General features: G+C 42.1%; 1 protein-coding gene across 1 annotated transcript in view; it reads left to right on the top strand.

Moving 5' to 3' along the window:
• The window catches only part of LOC144684587 (myeloperoxidase-like), a 71,388-nt gene extending 52,629 nt beyond the window's left edge, over positions 1-18,759 (top strand). The window contains exons 10-15 of the mRNA XM_078548555.1: positions 760-1,018; positions 5,310-5,480; positions 5,782-6,019; positions 7,484-7,689; positions 12,656-12,817; positions 17,604-18,759. Coding sequence (XP_078404681.1) covers positions 760-1,018; positions 5,310-5,480; positions 5,782-6,019; positions 7,484-7,689; positions 12,656-12,817; positions 17,604-17,734 — 1,167 coding nt within the window. The 3' untranslated portion in view covers positions 17,735-18,759. The remainder of the gene's footprint in view (positions 1-759; positions 1,019-5,309; positions 5,481-5,781; positions 6,020-7,483; positions 7,690-12,655; positions 12,818-17,603) is intronic.
• Positions 18,760-22,480: the final 3,721 nt, after the last annotated feature.

The raw sequence follows: 22,480 nt of genomic DNA on the forward strand, positions 1-22,480 counted from the left end.
TTAGAAATCAATGGGCATGAAAAGTTGGTTCTCTAAGAGGCAGGCAATGTGTTCTGCTCTATCAATTTATTAAAGTGAAAATTATTCCTTCTGCCTCTTGTCTTGTTGATCTCTCTCGTAATTCAGTTGTTGAGTTTTGGTTGGACTTTCCCATCAACTTTCTCATAGCTTAGACAGAAAGTGAGGCAGTCCCCCATATCTGCACTCACCCTTGGTGGATCCTGAGAGATTAAGGCTGCACTTTACAGCGTTGGATGTATATTTATGAAGGGCACCAGCCGTGCACCTGGAGAACTGAGAGAGTAATTTTGAGTATGATAGGACACTGATGTTGCTGAGTCTAGTTCAGCCTGAGACTGTAGCTCAGGAGGGTAATCGAATTGGTGGCAAACCTACAGAGTTTGTGGTGCATTTGAAGAAGGTTGCTTTGGTCTTACCAATGTTTAGCTGGAGGAAAGTCCAAAATTGGGAGGGGCAGTGAGAAATTCTGTGCAATTCCATGATTCCGTACTCCCAGCTGTAGTACAGGTCAAAGAATTAGAGTTGTAATGATGTGACCATGTATCCAATCCATGTTCCCAGGAGTGTGCCTCCCATTTGGGAGCATGGGAATGTGGAATTATAATGAGAAAGAAAATAAGAAAAATTGTGGGAGGGAAATTAAAGAGAATGGATCCATAGCGACTATTCCAATGACAAAAGTTATTTGAGCATCACTTACAAATGGTTAATAATTACTTTCTGACTTCTCTCTGACAGATTATAAATTACAGGGACTATGTTCCCCTCGTAATTGGTAAGGATGCAACAGAGAAATATCTCCCTCAATACCAAAGCTACAATGAGTCTGTTGATCCCAGACTCTCTAATATCTTCACTACAGCCGCAATGCGCTTTGGGCATGTCACGATCCAGCCAAACATGAAACGTTATAATGAAAAATACCAGAAGGCCTTGAAGTATCCCAGCATGCTCCTGCATGACACCTTCTTTGCTCCATGGAACTTAATTGAGGAAGGTACTCAACATTATCATTCCCCATAAACTGCAGCCTGGCCTACTGTAAATTAACAACCAATTTAAAATATTGATGTACTCTTGTGTTTAATGGTATATCAGTGCTGGATTATAGAACAATTTTCCAATTTTAGCTTCCAGAATTAATACGTAGCTCTAGCCCCAAGCAGATATAATGAAGATTAGACACAGGATGCTGCTTGCTTTTATGTTGCCCTAAGCACTCAGAAACAGCACACATTAGATACAGAATAAAGTTCTCTTCACACTGTTGCATCAAACGCTCATCAGTCAAGTATGGCATGATACGGAAATGTGTGTAGGAAATCTGAGATCAGAAATGAATCAGTAGTCTCTCTGGCAATATGCCCTAATTTTATTAGCAAACACCTGACATTGTCACACAATACAAGTAAATATACTTCATGTGTATATTTACTCAACAAATGTCAAAACTTAAAACCCATACTCATCCATTAACTAATATAACTATAATTATTATTTGTGGGCATCGCAGCTAGGCCAGAATTTATTGTCCATCCCTAACTGCCCTAGGCTTAGAGAGCATCTAAGAATCAATCATTGCTGTGGATCTGGAATCACATGTACACCAGACTAGTTAAGGACTACAGATTTCCTTCCCTAAGGGACATTAGTGAACCAGATGGGCTTTTACAACAATTGATTCTTGGTTATCATTAGACTTTTAATTCCAGACCTTTTCTTCAATTGAATTCAAATTCCACCATCTGCCCTGGTGGGATTCAAACCCAGGTCCCCAGAGCATTACCCTGGGTCTCTGGATTACTAGCCTAGAGACAATGCCACTACGTCACTGTCTCCCCTCAGACTATACGCTGCCTCCTTGGGTGGTCTGTTCCACACATACACTATCAAATAGTTAAATCTAAATTGTCTGTGCACTTCTCCTCTAAGTTTGGAATTTTACGCCCCCACAGGAGCGGGATGGTAGTGAGGAGTTGGGGGGAGCAGTAAAATTGGCACTGTTGACTGACAGATACAATTAAATATTGACAACTGAATCCTACAGGCACCATGGCAGTGTTGTCATGCCCATTGCTGTGGACCTACTTGATCACATGGCTATTTTACCTATGGTGAGGAAGGTATCGGGTGGCCTGCTTGCCCAGGCCAATTGAGACCCTTAAGTGGCCAATGAATGCCCATCAGGGACCCTCTCCAAGGTATTCACACTCCTGCCATGCTTCCCCTCCTGCAACTTTTCCCCTCTTCCCGCCCCTATCCACTCTGGCCCCCAGTCCTCTCACTGCGACCTGCCAGCCTGACCCCAGAAAGACCTTGGACTTCCCTTTTTCCCGGCTCCATGCCACCTCTCTTTCAGGGGACTGCCTGAAATTCCAGCTTTGTTGGCTAGCAGCTCCCGGAGATGGGACTGGAAGTGTATACAGGAATCCAAGTGTGATCTGTCTACACATTTATTGTCACCTCCTTGGATCTGTGCTGGATCACTTTTGATTATGTAACTCTTGAGCCAATTACCTTTCCATATTACTGTGCTGTACTGTTGATGAAATTATAGAAGTCTGCAGAAGAGATGGAAAGTGGTAGGCCAGAAGATTGGGAAAGTTTTAGAAACCAGGAAAGGATGGCTAAAAAAAATGAAGAAGAAATTGGTGTATGAGAGAAAACTAGCAAGAAATATAAAAGTGAACAGTAAAAGCTTCTACAAGTATGTAAAAATGAAACGAGTTGCTAAAGTTGGTCCCTTAAAGGGTGAATCTGGGGAATTAATAGTGGGAAACAAAGAAATGGCAGAGGCTTTGAACAAGTATCTTGTATCTGCCTTCACAGTAGAAGCAACTAAAAGCATCCCAAGAATAGTAGAAAATCAAGGAGCAAAAGGGAGGGAGGAACTTAAAACAATCGCAATCTCTACAATAAAGTACTGGGTAAACTAATGGGACTAAAGGCTGACAAACCTGGCGGCTGTATCCTAGGGTCTTAAAATAAGTGGCTTCAGTGATATATTCCTTAGATTCTGGAAGAGTCCCAGTGGATTGGAAAACCACAAATGTAACACCTCTATTCAAGAAGGGAGGAAGACAGGAAGCAGGAAACTTTAGGCCAGTTAGCCTGACATCTGTCATTGGGGGAATGCTAGAACTGATTATTAAGGAGATCGTAGCAGGACATTTAGAAAATCATAATACAATCAGGCAGAGTCAGCATGGTTTTGTGAAAGGAAAATCATGTTTCACAAATGTATTAGTTCTTTGAGGATGTAACAAGCAGGGTGGATGAAGGGGAACCAGTAGATGTGTATTTGGGTTTCCAAAAGGCATTTTATTAAAGTGACACATAAAAGATTACTACACAAGATAAAAGCACACAGGGTAGCATTTTCCCATCGGCGAGCAGGGGGGCAGAGCCCGCTCGCCGACATGTAAAATGATGCGCGGTGACGTTGGGTGGGCATCCCGGCGTCACTGCACGTCGTTTAGCTTTTCAATTTGTCGGGCGTGCCATCGAGTCGGTTGCGCGCCCACCAAATTGTCAAAGGCCTATTAAGGCCATTTAAAACCTCCACGTTTTTCATGAAACCTCATCCATGGGCAGGATGAGGTTTCATAACTATTTTAAAATCTAATAAAAATTTAAACAATTATTCTTTGACATGTCCCAGCTCATGTGATAGTGTCACATGAGGGGGACATGTTTTAAAAGTTTAAAAATCCTTTAGTTAAAAGTTTAACACTGAAACAAATCTCCCTGAGGCACCTCCGTGGCTTGACAGAGTAGATGCTGAGAGAATTTTTCCCCTTGTGATGGAATCTAGAACAAGGGGGCACAGTTTTAAGATAACGTGGACTCACATTTAAGATGGGGACGAGGAGGAATTTCTCTCTCACCTTCCATGGAAACCAGTGGACGCTGGGTCATTAAATATATTCAAGGCTGAGTTAGGCAGATTTTTGTTCTGTAAAGAGCTCTGGGAGGCATACAGGAAAGTGGAATTAAGGCCACAATCATATCAGCCATGATCTTATTGAATGGCACAGCAGGCTTGATGGGCTGAATGGCCTACTCCTGTTCCTATTTCTTATGATCTTATGAAATTGTTCAAACAAAACCAAAACTAGTCCCAATGTCACACCTTCCCCTTATAGCCCCATTTTTTCCTCTGCTTCAAATATCTATCCAATATTCCCAAAAGTGATACATTCCAAATTACTCGTTGCAGCTAAGCTTTCCATGTGCCAACAATTCCCTGTTTAAAGATAACTTCACTCTCCTACTAAAAATTCTAAATCGACAATGCTTCATCATCGTCTCCCTAACCAGAGAAACTAATATACCCGATTCGATCTATCAAAACCTATCATAATTTTAACAATAAACTCTACTAAATCACTTCTTAACCTCCTCTCTACCAGTGGGAATCATCCCAATCTCTCAAATCTGAACTCTTAACACAATGAAATCTGCTATACGCTCACTAGGGTTTTAATATCCTGTTCCATAAGGGGGAATCCCGAAACTGCTCACAGTACTCTAATTGTGGCCTACCCAATCCTTTGTGCAAATTTATAATTCACTTCTTTCCTCTTGTACTCTATGCACTTATTTACGAAAACCCAAAATGCAGTCAGTTTTTTTAATGGCTCCAGTGACCTGCACTCACCTTCCAGGAATTGAATTTGACTACCTATGTCCTTCTATTCACCTACACCCTTCAATGTCTTTCCATCGAGTGTATAAGTATACACTCTTGCTTGAATCCCTCCCAGAATATATTGCCTCCCATGTATCCACATTAAATCAAAACTGGTCGCACTCTGCTTAATCCACTAACTCATTGGAGGTAAATTTTCATCTTCATCTCCTGGGCAGTAATCTGGTAGAATGGATCACCCACCCATTGTACAATCTATCCCATTCTCATCCCACTGAAATCAATGGAATTATAAGGCATCTATTCCCCCCTCTCACTAGTTACATGTGTTTGCTTATTTTGTCTTTATCTCTGAAGTGATGCTCCCTTTACACTCCTCACATTTGCCATATGTATAGAGTAATGTGAAGTATATCTGCAGTGACCAATCAAGCCCTCCCAAGTCAGACATAGCACAGGTCAATTCTGATTAGTAATTCTGGTTAGTATTGCACTACTTCGTCAAGCCTTAGGTTACCAGGTTACAGGGGAGAGTTAAGGAGATGTCAAATATGAGAAACACACCAATTTGCATTCATTCTACTGTAAAAAAGTCAAGAATTAAAATATCATTGAAAATAAGTGTTTTATTGTTTAGGTGGAATTGATCCAATCTTTCGGGGTATGCTTGGTTACCCTGCCAAACTGCAGACCCAAAGCTCCATGATGCCAGATGAACTGCGTGAGAAGCTGTTTGCAGCACAGCATCATATAGCCCTGGACCTGTCTGCCATAAACATACAGCGCTCTCGAGACCATGGGCTCCAAGGTAACAGAAGATGACTACAGTGAATAGCCTGATTTGCTTTTTCAGTCTCATGTGTAGTTGGTTGTGATTTTACTGCCTCTTTGAAGATTCTGATTTTAGATCTCTAAGAACACAATCTATATTTGATGAAATAGATCATGTATCATGCTGAGAACTGAATTAAAGGGCTCAATTTGAAAATTATGAAACCATCGATCAGCAGATTTTAAAATGTTTTCGTTTTCTTGTGCTAATATTATGTTTTTATTTACCGTAAGTCATAAACAGAAAAATAACCCCCATCTCCCCACTCTGAATCCAGGTTACAATGCTTGGCGAAGGTTCTGTGGACTTTCTGAGCCCCAAGATATTTTTGATCTTTCTCTCGTCCTTAACAATATGGACCTAGCAACTAATCTCCTCAACTTGTATGGAACTCCAGACAACATCGACGTGTGGGTGGGGGGAATCTCCGAACCCTTCGTGGAAGGTGGCAGGGTGGGCCCTTTGTTCGCTTGTTTGATAGGACAGCAATTCAAGAATCTGAGAGATGGAGACAGGTAATGGAAGTATGGAGAGTCTCAAGGAAATCCATTTGTATATCACGTTACAATATTCTTCCATCAATGGAACAGGTTTGCCCTCCAAGAGGCCTAAATTCTGCTTCTCGGTCATAGGAACAAAGTTGGCATTTCTAGAATCAACCCCTACATCTCCTGCACTACTCACCTCACCTCAATCATCACTACCTCCAGCACCACTATCCCCATCTCTCTTGCAACAAGATTACTGTCACTTTTAGAACAACCTTTCAACTTTAGCTCCCAGAATTAGCATCATTTCCATAATTAGCTCCACCACAATTACCATTTAATGTTTGACCCACATGCCTTATAGTATTCATGGATATTTGCAACACCCCAACCCCTGGCAAAGATGACAGAAATGTAAGCAGAAGATTGTTGACCTGAGGAAAATGTCAGCTTTTCCTCCCTGTTCTCTCTCAGATCAGAAAGCTGTGGGTCATGGTCCTTGTGTCACGAGCCTGTTAAAAAAACTATGGCGAAAAAATTATTTTCCTCCAGTCAGCAGTACATACAGGCCCCTAATCAGGCCTGAAACCCACCTGGGCCTACTCTCACACCCATCCAAGTCCCAGCTGACAGTTCAGGAGTGTAAAACCCTGACTTAGGACTCCCTTCTTCCAACCCCATCTGCCATTTTCATCAAGGCCTGGTAGTGGTACCTGGAATTCCAACCCTCTCAAGACAAAATACAGGCCCTGTGATCAGAATTTGGCACGTTCAGGACCCACCTGAGTTTTTTGATGTTCCTGCACACTCACACCAAAGTTACTAGAAGAACTCACCCGAATGGCCTGGCTATTTTATCACTTTATCCTCAACCAAGGTTAATTGACATACTGGGCTATTTTAACTGTAAAAGAAACCTTAGTGTACCTGAATACATTATTCATTTATTTTATTCCCACACAATGGCTGGAATTTTCCGGCCTCTCAAGCTGGTGGGATCTTCCGGTCCTGCCGTTGTGAACGGAGATTTCAAAGACTCGCCAGCCCCGCCACAGGGTCTGGAAAATTCCGACCAATGTCTTTTGAGTCCATACATTAACTGCAGCTGAGAGGGCAGCTGAAGACTAGGGGCGCGATATTCCAGCCCCGCTGTGGTGGGACCCACCGCGGAGGATGCAGCAGCCCAGCCAAAATCCATCGACTTTCAGTGGGACTGGAAAATCCTGCCCCAATGCCCACCAAACCACAAGAAAGAGCAAGAGGGAAGTTTAATTGAAATAGTGCCTTCTATGTCCCTCAGAAATATCCCAAATACTACACACAGGTGAATTACATTGTATGGTGACCGTTGTTAATTTGGCAGTTTTTCCCAGGAAGGTCCCACAACCACCAAGGCCTAGTTTTTTTTTTGTTGGGACTGGTTGAGAGATAAATGTAAGCCAGAGTATACACCCTTCTGAATAATCATTTGTCTTGTTCTTTGTGCTTTAGATTCTGGTGGGAAAATGAGGGGGTTTTTACTGCCAGACAGCAGCAGGCTCTTTGGCGAATCTCATTCTCCAGACTAATCTGTGATAACACAGGGATTGAAGAACTCCCTCAGGATGTGTTTAGGTACATGCCGTACCCAGAAGGATATGTCAGATGTAATCAGATTTCACGAGTAGACCTCAGTACCTGGAAAGAGAAGACTAATGGTATGACAAAGTTGGACATTTCCTGGGATTCTGATGTAAGACATTCGGATTCATTATGTTTGTCCTAAACTGAACAAATGACCGATGGTGTAAGAAGGTGATGATAACTAGTTTATAAGACCATCACTGGGATTTTCCGGCCTTGTCGTGGCAGGACCCACCACCAGCAATGCGGCAACCCAGCCAAGAGTCCATTGACTTTCGGCGGGACCGGACGATCCCAGCGGCAGGGCCAGGGAATCCCGCCTATGTTGATGTGATTTGATCTGTAATAGATTTGGATGCAAGAGACTCCCAATTAGGAAACCTTTTCTTACTATTGTCTTTTGTTTTCCTCTAAAATCTTAAGCTTGGTCCTGGAATGCGCTGAAGGAGATCAGGTTGCTGCTGTGGGCAGGCATTCAACTTTCTGGAGAACTGACAGATCAGTGTTTTTTTTGGCTCCCAGCAATCATGTCCACCATTGCTGCTTTTGTCAATGGTGAGGTTTAATGTCAGGATGTTCAGAATAAGGCCAGACACTTGAGCTATATGAAGAATATTGCACAGTCAGTATAATTTTTAAACATGTAATTGAGAAAGAGGGGTTATATAAACTAGTAAGTATTGAGTAAAATAAAATTCCTAAAGTTATCACTGACTATTGAAATAGGTTTTGCTATTACCTCTGATCAAATTGAAGATGAAGTAAAATGCAGGATAACAAAAAGTTTAATTCTTGTCCTTTTATCATTTGGTGTCTGTTACATAGGATTACATAGGATATATGACACAGAAGCAGCCCATCCATGCCTGTGTTTACCAATCTAACCTCTTCTCACCTTTACTGAACTAAATCTACAATTATAACTGTCTATTCCCTTCTTTCACAAATGCTTGTCTAGCTTCCCCTTAAATGCATCTATACTATTCTCTTCAACCACTTCCTGTGGTACGGAGTTCCACATTCTCACCACTCTTTGGGTAAGGAAGTTTCTTCTGAATTTCCTATTGCTTTTCTTGGTGACTGTTTTATATTGATGGCCTCTAGTTATGCTCTTCCCCACAAGAGGAAACGTTTTCTTTGCATCCACTCTATCAAAAATGTCATAATTTTAAAGATCTCTATTAGGTCACTCCACAGCCTTTTTTCAAAAGAAAAGAGACCCAGCCTGTCAACCTTTTCCTGATATGTATACCTAAGCTTTTCCGGTATCATCCTTGTAAATCTTCTCTGCATCCTCTCCAGTGCCTCTAGATCCTCCCTACTCTTCCAATCAAAATGTACCACCTCACACTTATCTGCATTGAACTTCAATTGCTAATTATTTACCCATTCTGCAAGTTTATTAATATTGGACTGATAACACATCTCCAGAAATGTGGTTGAAGTATTGGTCAACACCTCCAGTGAAGAGGTATCAGATTCTGTTCCACAATTGCTCACTATGTGAGGACAATAAATCCAAATCCTAACTCTTAACCTTAAATTATCTATTTAATGTGTGAGGCACATATTTCATTGAAAATTCTTATGCGAACCATCCTACATAGGAATTCTAATTATAATAACAAATTGCCTTTATATAGCTCCTTTAACCATGGTAAAACATCCCAAAGGTCTTCACATGACATAATCAGACGAAGAAATTGAGTCAAAGAAGGAGATATTAGAACCAGTGACCAAAGATGGGTTAAGGAGTAGGTTTTATAGAGGATCTTTAAGGAGCAGAGACAGATGTGGAGAGTTTTAGGGAGGGAATTCCAGAGCTTAGGGTCTAGGCAGCTAAAGGCGCAGCCACCAATGGCAGGATAAAAAAGTCGAGGGTGCACAAGGGTTCAGAATTGGAGGAACGCAGTGTTCAAGTGCTGATGGAGATCACAAATAGGGAGGGGCAAGGCCGTGGAGGCATTTGAATACAGAAATGAGAATTTTAAATATGGGACACTTAAATATGTAGGTCAGTAAGCACTGGGGTGGCAAGTGAACTGGACTTGGTGCACATTAGCATATGGAAGCAGAGTTTTGGATGAGCTCAGGTTTGCAGAGGTGAAGGATGGGTGGTAAGCCAGGAGAACATGGGAATAGTTTAGTCTAAATTTAACAAAAGCATGGATATGCCTACTTTTTTTTATAAATGCCTGTGAAGCTTTTGGCACTCTGATAGCACTTTAAACCTTAAAACTGTCATAGCTTCCCTATCACATAACACGCACTATATTACAGTAAATATGGAACAAGACTGTTCCTCATCTGTATTCAGTTGCAGTCTGTAGCCAAAGATGACAATACAGTCCACCCACTTCCCCCAACCCCTGCCCAATCATGTTGGTTTTCTTTCCTTAGAGGCAAGTGGTCAGGTAGGTTCTCGATTCTTTAACATAATTGATCTTTCAAATTTGATTTTTTGACCCTTGCATGTTTTGTTGTGCCCAAGAAATATTTTTCCACACTGCTTTCCCCCAATAATTGTCTGATCTGCAATCCATTTTGAATATTTTCTCCATTGTTGAAGTCACAGTGGCAGGAGGGTGTTATTACAGTGTGACATGTTTACACAGCCAGTTCTTATAACATAAGAATCTAGCATGGAAATATACAGATAAGGTCAAAATGTATAACTTTGAAAGTGAGACAATGGCCCAGATCTTCCATTCTCCAGAGGTTTCCACCCCAGAGGTATCCTGGAAGATGTGCTGGGGGACCCCTCTGAAGACCACACACAAGGACTGCACGGAAATTGCCCAGGAAATTTCAACTTCCGTTGGGCAATTACCCTGCGCCTGGAACTCTATGAGATTACAATTTAAATTGGGGACTTTGGATCGTACCGACTCTCTTCGCAGAATAGTTATCCAGGAAAAGATAGAAGAATTAAAACCAGTTCTAGCTTCTGAGTGACTATACTACTGACCCCACGCCCCCAGATCCCCTCACTGGACCCCCCACTCCTTACTACCTTCCGCAACACCCCAACTTCCCTGACCCCCTGGCTACTCCCATATTCCCCGACACGCCACTCCCCACCCCCCTGACCAACCCCCACTGGCCCCAACACCCCCTGACCACCCAACAATGCAGACTACCAATACACGCCCACCAACTGATTACCCCTCTTGATCACCCGACTAACTCCCTAACCTCTCCAACCCGACCACCTGACTACTCCCCCACCCGTGACTATCCCCCTGATTACCCGACTAATCCGCCACACCAGGCACCACTTCCTGACTATCCCCTCATCCCCCAACCACCTGACTACTCCCCCACCAACTCCACCCTACAACCAGCACCCCCCTCCCAACCAAACGCCCTCTTACCTTACACACTTACCTTGTCTCCTAGCTTGTCAAAAATGGGTGGGACATTTAAACCTATCAGAATACAGGAGCTAGTGCTGTAAAAAGGGAGTGTGGCTTCATTACCCCCAGTGACCCTGCACTCCATTGAAGGCCTCTAGGAGCAGCTACCCTGCACATTTCTCAGCAGGCCCGGGTCAGAAGTCCTGGCAAGAAATATATAGTTCCAGGCTGAGGGAAGTAAAAAGGAGCAGAGTGGCAGTCCGACAGTGATTGGCTCTCCTTGGAAGAATTGGCCTTATATTATGTTGTAATATGCCTTTCAGGGATACCAGCATGACATCACTAGAAGGGAAACATATCATGTGATCCATTCTTAGTTTCACTTTTGCTTTGAGCAGAGCACACACACACAGCTCTGATGTCTTCAAGCTTTGTGTCTATGTATAACTGTCCTCCTGTGCCTAGTCTTAATAAATGAAACCACAAAGTGTTTACCCAATCCCTTATGAGCGATTCATGTCTCATGTCTTTTGCAATAAATAAGCCCAAGAATTATATAATTATAATAACATGAAATATTATGTCTGCATGCACTAGACTAATTAGCCCCCAGCATCTAACGAGACCTCACCTAAAGTCCACAGTTAGTTCTAACGCTTCATGGGCCATGCCATGAAAGATCAGCTAGTATGTATAAAAATCCCCAGTCCCAATACCCTATGTTTTATATAATAAATACATTGTTAACCCCAATGCCTAATCTGTTATATATTAAATAATTTCCCTGTCCCAGTAGCTAACCTACATGATAAATACACAATATATCAAATACCTTGCATTGATAAATTGTCCTTTGGGTGTCCTACATAAAACCATGCAATCTCTCTCTCTTAATTAGCAGGCTCGCTGTAACGTTGGTGGCTCTGACTTCATTTTAGGCTACATCTGTGATGTCCCATTGTCCATTGCAATCTTCATCCTTATACTCACGTTCTGTCCTTTGTTAGCTTCAGTTGTTCAACTTCAGTATTTGCAACAGAGCTTTTCCAAAACCTTCTTTCTATCCAAAACCTTCTCTTTGCATTCTAAATATATTTTTAAAGAAGCCTGATTAAATGATTGATATCGGATTAAAATATTTTAAACTACCACATGGTATCCACTTCAGGTGATCAGACCAATTTACACTGACAAAGTCAGCTACATGCATCACTTTCAAAAACACCATTCAACTGAGCTTCTTAGAAATTATAAATTCAGAATTTAATTTGCTTTACAAAATCTCAATTAATTCTTATCCCCGCTCCTTTTCAACAATATGTAAATCACCCAGAAGGAATGGGATACTGATTAACATCCCCCCACCGCTAAGGTTATCTGTCCAAGGCCCATGAAGCAAATTTCCCTTTTGTTCTACCTGAACTGCCGAATTCACACTCTAGCACTTCAGTAGCATTGATCAGTTTAGATTGGAAGAATTAGCTCCTTAACTTCAGCAACTCTTACAACTGGATATTAAAGGACTGAGTTTCCTTAAAATATGTAATAGGATTTTATAGGAGCAGTGTCCATACTCTGAGGGCAAAATTTAGAAAAAGATTGCTGTTTTGCAAACACTTGTTCAAATATTTCCTATATATCTACACCTCCCTCTCCTGACGGCTTCTGGTTATTCCTTTTACAGTGACCCCCTGTGGCTCCATTCCCATTGTCGCTCATGCCCATTTCTCAATCTGTAAATCCTCGGTCAGGTACACCTGTAAGTCGGGATTCAAGCTGGAGGGAGGGGATGTGATAAAATGTCTGAGTGACGGACAGTGGAACTCTGCACCACCTAGCTGTACAGGTAAGAGCCTGAAATCAGTGCAATAAGCTTGAAATTAAACAGTCATTTTGCCTTCAGCCAACATAAACTGTTCGTGAGTTAACGTTTCGAGTCCGTATGACTCTTCTTTAGAGCTGAAGAACATACAGACTCAAAACGTTAACTCTGTCTTTCTCTCCACAGATGCTGTTAGACCTGCTGAGTTTTTCCAGCATTTTCTGTTTTTGTTTCAGATTTCCAGAAACGGCAGTAGTTTGCTTTTATAAACTGTTCATTGATCTTAGCAAACTCTCTGCTAACTTAAAAGTGAATAATGAAAATGGTTAGAGCCAGCATGGGGTCCAGTGGATTTTTTTTTTCAAATTTTGTGCTGATTGAAGTGAGGGGAGTCTTATTTCTGGGAGGTAGTACACTTTCTATTTGAGGTGCCCAGTGTCCACATCAATAGCCAACAACAACCTGATTTTATATAGCACGTTCATTGTAGTCAAACATCCCTAGGCACTACATAGCATCATTACCAGACAAACAGTGACACCGAGTCACATAAAGAGTTTGGTCAAAGAGGTTGATTTTTAAAAGTAGTTTTAAGGAGCAAAAGGAAGAAAATCTTCTTGCAGCAATGGTTATCTGACCAAGCTGATGAAACAAATTTTCTTTTTGTTCTACCTGTACTGACAATTTCTCCAACAAGGCAGAAAAAACGAATTGACCTCACCCTCAGTAATCTCCCTCTTGCAGATGCATCTGTCCATGATAATATTGCAGGAGTGGCCTCATTGTGGAGAAAGTCCAACTTCACACTGACGACATCCTCCATCATGTGTGCACTACCATCATGCTAAATGGGATAGATTCAGAACACATCTAGCAATTCAAAAATGGGCATCCATGAGAAGCTGTAGGCAATCAGCAGCAGCAGAACTGCATTTAATCATAATTGTAACCTTGTTGCCTATCATATCCCTCACTATATCATTACCATCAGTCCAGGGAATCAATCCTGGTTTCATGAGGAGTTCAGGAGAGAATGCCAAAGGCAGCACCAGACATACCTAAAAATGAGGTGCCAAGCAGGTGCAATACAGGACTACATGGATGCTAAACAGCGAAAACAGCATGCTACATAGACAGGCTTAAGTGATGCCACAACCAACGGATCAGATAAAAGCTCTGTAGTCCTGCCACAACCAGCCGTGAATGCTGGTAGATAATTAAACAACTAACCAGAGGACGAGGCTCCACAAACATCTCTATTCTCAATGATGAGGGAGGATAGCGCATCAGTGCAAAAGACAAGGCTGAAGCATTTGCAAGCATCTTCAACCAGAGGTGCCCAGTGGTATTTCTATCATGGCCTCCTCCTGATGTCCAAGCATCACAGATGCCAGTCTTCAACCAATTTAATTCATTCCACATGATATCAATAGCTGAGCACAATGGATACTGCAAAAACTATGGGCCCTGACAACATCCCATCAATTGTACTGAAGACTCATACTCCAGAGCTAGCTGTGCCCAAGCCAAGTTGTTCAAATACAGCTACAACACCGGCACCTACCCAACAATGTGGAATATTTTCCCAGGTATGTCCTATCCACAAAATGCAGAACAAGTCCAATCCAGTAATTATCAAATCATCAGTCTACTCTCAATCATCAGCAAAGTGATGGATAGTGTCATTGACAGTGCTATCAAGTGCAATTACCCAGCAACAACTTTCTTACCAATGCCAGGGCCACTCGGCTCCAGACCTCATTACAGTCTTGTTCCAAAAGCGCTGAATTCAAGAGGTCAGGTGAGAGTGACTGCCGTTGACATCAAAGCAGCATTTGACCAAGTATGGAATCAGGAGCCCGAGCAAAATTGAAGTCAATGGGAATCAGGGGGAAACTCTCCACTGGTTGAGTCATACCTAGCACAAAGGAAGATGGCTGTAATTGTTGGAGGTCAATCATCTCAGCCCCAGGATATCACTGCATGGAACACTCGGGGTCATGTCCTAGGCCCAACCACCTTCAGCTGCTACACCAATGACCTTCCCTCCATCATAAGGTCAGAAGAGGGGATGTTCGTTGATGTTTGCACAGTGTTCAGTACCCTTCGCGAATCCTCATATGCGGAAGCAATTTGTGTCTATGTGCAGCAAGAACTGGACAACATTCAGACTTGGGCTGTTAAGTGGCAAGTAACATGTGTACCAGACAAGTGCCAGACAATGACCATCTCCAACCAAATGGAATCTAACCTTCTCCCCTCAATGTTCAACAGCATTGCCATTGCCAAGCCCCACAAACATCCTGGGGGCTATCGTTGACCAGAATCCTAACTGGACCAGATATGTAAATACTGTGGCTGCAAGAGCGGGTTGGGGACTGGGAATTCTTCAGCAAGTAACTCACCTCCTGACTCCCAAAGCCTGTCCACCATCTACAAGGCATAAGTCAGATGTGTGATGGAATTCTGCCCACTTGCCTGGATGAGTGCAGCTCCAACAACACTCAAAAAGCTTGACACCATCCAGGCCAAAGCAGCCCACTTGATCGGCACCTTGAACATTCACTCCCTCCAACACCGATGCACAGTGGTAGTAGTGTGTACCATCTACAAGGTGCACTGCAGCAATTTGCCAAGCCTCCTTTGACAACATCTTCCAAACCCAGGATCTCTACCACCATGAAGGACAAGGAGAGCAGATTTGGGGGAACACCACCCCTCCAAGTCACACTCCATCCTGACTTGGAAGTATATTTCTGCTCCTTTACTGTTCTGGGTCCAAAATCTGAACTTCCTTCCTAACAGCAGTGTGAGTGTATCTGAACTGCAGTGGTTCAAGAAATAGCTCACCACCACCTTCACAAAAGCATGGGCAATAAATGCTAGCTTTGCTAGAAATACTCACATCCCATGAACAAATAAAAAAGATTTTAGGATTTCAGTAGCTTTGGTCTTTTTAGATAGGAAAAACTAACTCTAACTTCTCCAACTCTTACAAATGACAAAGGGCTGAGTTTCCCCAAATGATGCAAGAAGACTTTAGGTTAAATAGTGTTAGTGCCCACACGCTAAGGACAAAGATTCAAAAAAACATAGCTGTTTTACTGACATTGTTCAAATATTGCCTTACAGAAAATTTCAGAGCTTAGAGCTTTGGACTGAGGAAGAAGTAAACTGCACATTGACTCTTACCCACTCCTGCTTATCCAAAGTCAATACTATCACATTTCTACCGTTTACTTTAAAATGTGTAATTTTTCTAAACTTTTATACTTGTATCACTAATTTTTCTGAAAGAGGTTTCACTCTATAACACCGTATATGTGCCAAATGCACCAGTGTATTTTCACTTTGCGTTTCAGAGAGTGCATACTTAGCTCATTCAGATGTACATGGTTATGTTCACACTGTTTGTACTGGGTTCCACTCTCAGATACATAGGGTTAGAGTTCTACACTGTGATACACAGGGTTAGAGTTCTACAAGGAGGTCTTGTGGCACAATGGGTACCTTCCCTACCTCTGAGCCTGAAACTGTGGGCGCAAGTCCCAGCCCAGGATTGATTGTGAACCCATAAATCCTTCTTATATGCCTATGGCAGGTGGTAAAAGTGGGAGTGTCTTTTGGTCAGCCAGAACCATATGGTAGCCATAGTGCAACAGCCTCCCTTCAAGGAACAGAGAGAGAGAGAGGCATTTAGAGAGGAAGGTGGAAAGGAATCAGGGAAGCCAGGAAACTAGACATGACTGGCATAACTGCAAGAGGCAATTTACCGTGGGAGAGCCGGTATACATGAAGAACTTCGGGGAAGGGCCAAAGTGGTTACCAGTTGAAATAAGTGCAGTGACTGGACCCCTATCTTACCACATGGAGGTGGAAGGCCAGATCATCCATAAACATGTGGACCATTTAAGGAAGAGAGAGACAAATCACCAAGATTTGGTTCCACCAGTGATCATGACCGAATCTGCATTTCCTGTTGAGAATACTCAGCCTAGGACTGACATGTCTGATGTTCCTGTAAGAGGTGAGAGAGTCCTGTAAGAACTGCAAGTGCCCACCAAAGCACCTGATGTTCAGGCACCTCCGGAAAAGGTTCCGGACAAAGAATCTGAAGTTGAGGAGCTGCGATGTTCCACATGTACCAGGAAACCACCTGAAAGACAGAACTTGTAAATTCCTTACCCAGTATAAATATTATGTTGTCTTGAAAAATATATATAAATATATATATAAATATATGTATAGCTGAGTCAAAGGGGGAGTCATGTAGTAATTATGGTTTTACTTAGTGTGTAATGTATCTTTAAGAATAATATGTTAGGCAAGGTCACATGATCTGTAGTAACCAATAGGAGAATAGCGCAGGCTACCTCAGCAGTCAGTGTAGAGTTAGAGTTGGAGTTGAAAGCACGCGTGTAGCTGCTGCAGAGAATATTGTAAATAAACTTAATGTTTCCACCCAAGAAGTGTCTGCAGATCAACTCTATGATTATTAGTACAACTCGGCCACCATACAACAGGAAGATATGTTTTATGATAACATCACACAGCATAGTAGAAATCTTATTCATTGAATGTGGAGGCGGGTGATGTGGAATATGAGGAAGAGGGGAGTGAAGGGGGATTGAATGAGAACAAAAGTACAGGAAATGAAACAGACACATTCCAGAGCCCTGTTAACCATGAAGGGTGGGAGATGGGAAGGAGTGTTTGGATTTCCAGCATACACAGTATTTCGCTTTTGTTTGCTTCAGTATACAATAGATTTGAGGGTTGTACGCAATAACAAATTAAATAATATTTTCAGAAGTTTCTGGAAGCTTGGAGGGAATAACTGACTCAAAAGGAGGTAAAAGTGAACCCAGTTCAGTGGAATCCGAAGAAGATACAGATTTTCTCAATGACATTACCGAGTTTGGTTCAGGAGTTGACGCTTGAGCTACAGCCTAAGGCCAAAAGTTTCCTAACTGTGAAGCAATAAGGGAGGGTGTGCACTGAATGGGGATAAGATTTATCATTCTTTAATGTAAATATAAAAACAGTCAAGGTGTGTTCTCTGCCCAGGTGCAAGAGATGGAATGAGACTTCCCATTCTCTACCTTATGGCCTTTAGCAATACATTCTGGCACTGGATCAATATCCTCTGATTCCAGTCCTCATACTTCTTGTTTATTTGATCCTGGGGCATGAGCAACAATGGCAAGGCAATATTTATTTCCCATCCCTACTTGCCCTTGAGAAGATGGTGGTAAGTGTTCATCCCTTTCTGTCCCTGACCCTCTTGCAGAGGATTGATTCCAAATATCCATGGAGAGAGATGGCTTTGGTCCCTCATGGACTATGGCTAATTACCATTACCATGGTGTGCAGGGCAGGGTGTTTTATAAAATATTTTCTCTGAAGATGGTATTCTATTGCATGAAATCAACCACCACTGCCCCCTCCCACCTCAACTACCCCTAACCCCCTCCAGAGCCTTCCAAACCAATAAGGCATTTGTGACTCTTGAAACTGCACAACAGAAGTGTTGGACTTTCTGGGCATGACACTCCAGTGCAGTAACCAGAAATGCTGCATTTTCAGGCCTGTTTTTATTTTGATGATTGTATGTTAAACTGACAGTTTTACCATCATTACGACCATCGGTTCCAGGCCATTTAACATCACCAACTGCTTGTGATAATTGGCTCTATGCAAATTGGCTGTTTCATTTGGCTGTTTTGGAGCCTGCATAATAGTAACTGCAGTTCAATTCAGTATGATGTCCAGAGCACTGCAATAAAAGTAAGATCTTTCCAATAACTGCAGACATTATTGTAAATCAGTAAACTGTTTTGGTGTTTTAATGTTAACTTGTTCCCAGCTAATGCTCTGACACTCTAATCAGAACATTGCTGACACTTCTTTTGCTGTGATTACCTTTGCTTGTTTAGAATCATTGAAATAAAGTAGCAGCAACCAAATTGTGTCCTACGCAGTCCATTCTGTCTGACATGAGCCAAATAAATGATGTTCATACCAGCACTGAACTTTACTCGTTCTGAGAGCTAACATTTTCCCTCTCTTCCTCCCTTTTCCCTTTATCCCCTGAATTCTAAGATGCCGCATCTATACCCTGCAAACTGTTTTGCTCTCTCTCGGTCCTATAACTCAACTGGCAACCACTCAGGAACGGTAGAATACAGTATGCAAGTAACGAAGGATATAATTATATAAAGATTAAATTCTGGCTTGCTCATAATATATTTATTTAATGCTCACAGAGAAAGGTGGATTCCACAAGAGCAGATGGAGTCTATGAACTAAAAACTGTACCCGAATACATGTTATGAGTGGAATAGTGCACAACGCAATCTATAATTATTCTTTATTGCAAGAGGATGACCAGCATACTCTCCTGTTTATTCTGAAAGGCAGTAAATGTCACACCATCACTTTGCTCCATTCAAGCCAAACCTGATAGATGAATTTGCCAGTAAGGTAATTAGGCAGAAGCAGAGAAGCACAACAAGAAATAAATGCTTGACAAATGTTTTCAAAAAGAATGAATTAAAAATGGTCTAAAAGAGGTTAAAGTATATTTTTCAGATAACCTGCAAGACTTTTAGGAAGAAACAATCTTTCTTAGACTTTAGGGTGTGATATCAACAAATAAACATTTCTTCCAATTTCATGACATTCGAATGTCAGTTCCAGAATGTGAAACTTGATTGAAACCTAAAATTGGTCAGCAGCTAGCTCAAAACAAGTTTATTAATGCTGCAAGTATTAATGTTGGGACATAAATTATATTTAGCTCAGTCCTACTTGCTGATGATTTGAACACAATTAATATTGAATTCCCCTATAAAATTAAATTCCTTGATCTTTGCCAGCAATTAAAATTGACTCCTACGTCAATTTCGATCTACAAATTAAAAGTCCATAAATTCTAGAAACAGTACAGAAGGAACAATTGTACTGTACGTGTGATGTAAAGCCTTTGAAGTTATTTTAAGATATACCGGGTGACATTTGGGAAGTATAATTTCTGCAAGGGCAACTGGCGTAGATTCAGGAAAGGTAGCAATCTCATGGTTACTTAACTAGCTGGAATCTTTCAAAGATATTCCTGGCATGGACAAAGAATTCCACTTGATGGTACAGTTTTGGAGCTCTGGTGAATTTTGACAAGGCTTCCTACTGATGATTGATTAGGAGCTACAGGAAACCAGATAATAGGATTCTGATACTAGATAAATATATTTTGTAAAATCTTGGAACAGATGGAACCAACAAGTGCAAAGTTTTTAGACTGGAAAGGAGTTACAGATGAGAGGATGTAGCCCAGGGTCTTTCAAGTTCAAAGACTGCAGTGCTTTCTCATCACTGATGTAAAATGGCTGCTTACAGAAAGACTGCCTCATGGCAGAAGTCACATGACTATGGCAAGCCAGATAGGACATGTAGTACTGTTGCATTTCAAACCCAAACATCCCTCTTTTCATAAAAATGAAAGGACACAAACACCCCCCTTTACCTAACGGACAAAATACAAATTTGCATGCACGGTCATGTATAACTGTGAGTTACCCAAGTTACCCCCTAAACACCCACTGTTCTCATGCATTAACATCTGTTTGTTCTACTAGCTAGTCTCTGCACCTGCATTGCCTGAATAGTCTTTAAATTGTGCAGGTCTCTTAATGGTACACATGCGCGTTGTCATTGGCTGTTGATCTGGACGGTGATCTCTCTCCTGGGAGTGTCGGTCCCACGGCACTTGCAGCTGTGGTAACTGTTGTTCCATTTCCATTGTTGGGGACATGTGGACCACTGGGATTGATGGTAGTCCTGTACTCAGTATAGCCTTCTCCCTGACCGGCCGATTGCTGTGAAGAGACAGCTTTGCTAGTTGTGCATATATGCCTGCCGTTGCGCTGGTATATTTGGTCATTCACTTCCCACCGTGTACGATCGTGATGTCAACTTCTCTATGCATGTTCCAAGTTGTCACATGGGCTGACTCCTGTTGAGACCATTGAAGGCTTCCACCCCGACTGGCTCTCCAATGCTTTGCTCTGGCAATGGTTTGGCAGTATTGTCAAAATGAGATTTGGCTTTCTGCCATTTCACCTTGATTTCTCACTCACACCTGTTACTACTTCTAGGGAAGGATTTTTCCCTCATCGGGCATGCTCGGCGGGGGAGGTTGGAAAGCCGCCGCTCCTTGCGATCGGAGCCAGACCGCGATTACACGTTGGTGGGCCAATTAAGGTCTGCCCAGTGTGAAACCCGAGTGGCAGTGCTCAGCGCTGCCTGTGTGGGGAGGGGGGATTGGGGAGGGCAAGCGTGAACTTCACGCATGTGTGCGAGTGCGTGCCTGAAAATCTCCCTGAGGCACAGAGCTGCCTCAGGGAGATGAACCTTTTTTGAAAATAAAAAATAAATGTTTTTTAAAATGTTATAAAATATGTCCCCTCATGTGACTACAACATGAGCGAGGACATGTTATTAATTAAATTTTAAAATTTTTATTTTATTTTTATTTGCTGTTGGGAATCTCATCCCACCCTTGGATGAGGTTTCCTAAAAAATGCAAAGGCCACCTGGCCTTTTTGCCTGCCCACCAACCATAGGATTGGATAGACAGCAAAAAATTCCTTTAATTACCCTTTTAATGGCCTTAATAGGCTTTATAATTGTTGGCCGACACGCGCCGACCAAAATATCGCACATCATTTTATGCTCGGTCGGGTCAGGCGCGCGCCCACCCGCCAAGTTAAAAATTCTCCCCCTAGTTCCAGTAGCTTTGTTGTGATTGAAAGAGTAGTTTCTGTGCGGCAAGACATTAGTCTTTGAACTGGACTACTTTCAATGCCTTCAGTCAGTGTGTTTCGCCACACAAGGACTGCCTTGTATACTTATGTGCTAGATTTGCTTGATTTCTTGATGATTCTTTTGGTGATTTTCACTGCTGCCTCAGCCTTTCCATTTGACTGGGGATAGTTAAATTACATTGAAATTGACATAGGAATCAACCTACAAATTAAACAGGCCTAAATCTTAGAAACAGTACAGAAGGAATAATTGTACAGAACATGTGATGTAAAACCTTTGAAGTTATTTCAAGAAATACTGGGTGACATTTGAGAAGTATAACGTCTGCAAGGGCAACTGGCGTAGATTCAGAACATGTTCTGTACAATTCTCAAAAGGGAATGAGTGCAGATACCTCAGCAGGTTGTAGAGTTGGATGAGATGACAGAGATCTCTCTCTCTCTCCATGTGGCACCCTTGTTGTTCTAGGGTTGCTCAATGATGCCATGATATCACAATGAGGCAAGTGGAAGAGGCTGGCCCCAAGAACTACCTCAGTTGGAATTGAAGCCACCCCATCAGTGTTATTAAGCACTACACGCTAACCAACTGCGCCAACAGGCCCTTATTACAGAGATAGGGCGGGTCAAGGCCATGGAGGAACTTGAAAACAAGGATGAGAATGGTCAAGATGTTGTTTAACAGGAACCAATGTAAGCCAATGAGCACAGGGGTGATAGGTGAAAGGAACTAGGTACAAGTAAGGGCATGGACAGCAGAGTTTTGGATGAGCTCAAGTTTACAGACTAATTGCATTTATGCACTAGTAGTCTGACACAATAGAAATTCGGCATCTCAAACAATCAGCACTGAGGGAATGGCCAC

This window comes from Cetorhinus maximus, chromosome 9 (genome assembly GCF_964194155.1).
Source record: "Cetorhinus maximus chromosome 9, sCetMax3.hap1.1, whole genome shotgun sequence".
Taxonomy (NCBI): Eukaryota; Metazoa; Chordata; class Chondrichthyes; order Lamniformes; family Cetorhinidae; genus Cetorhinus; species Cetorhinus maximus.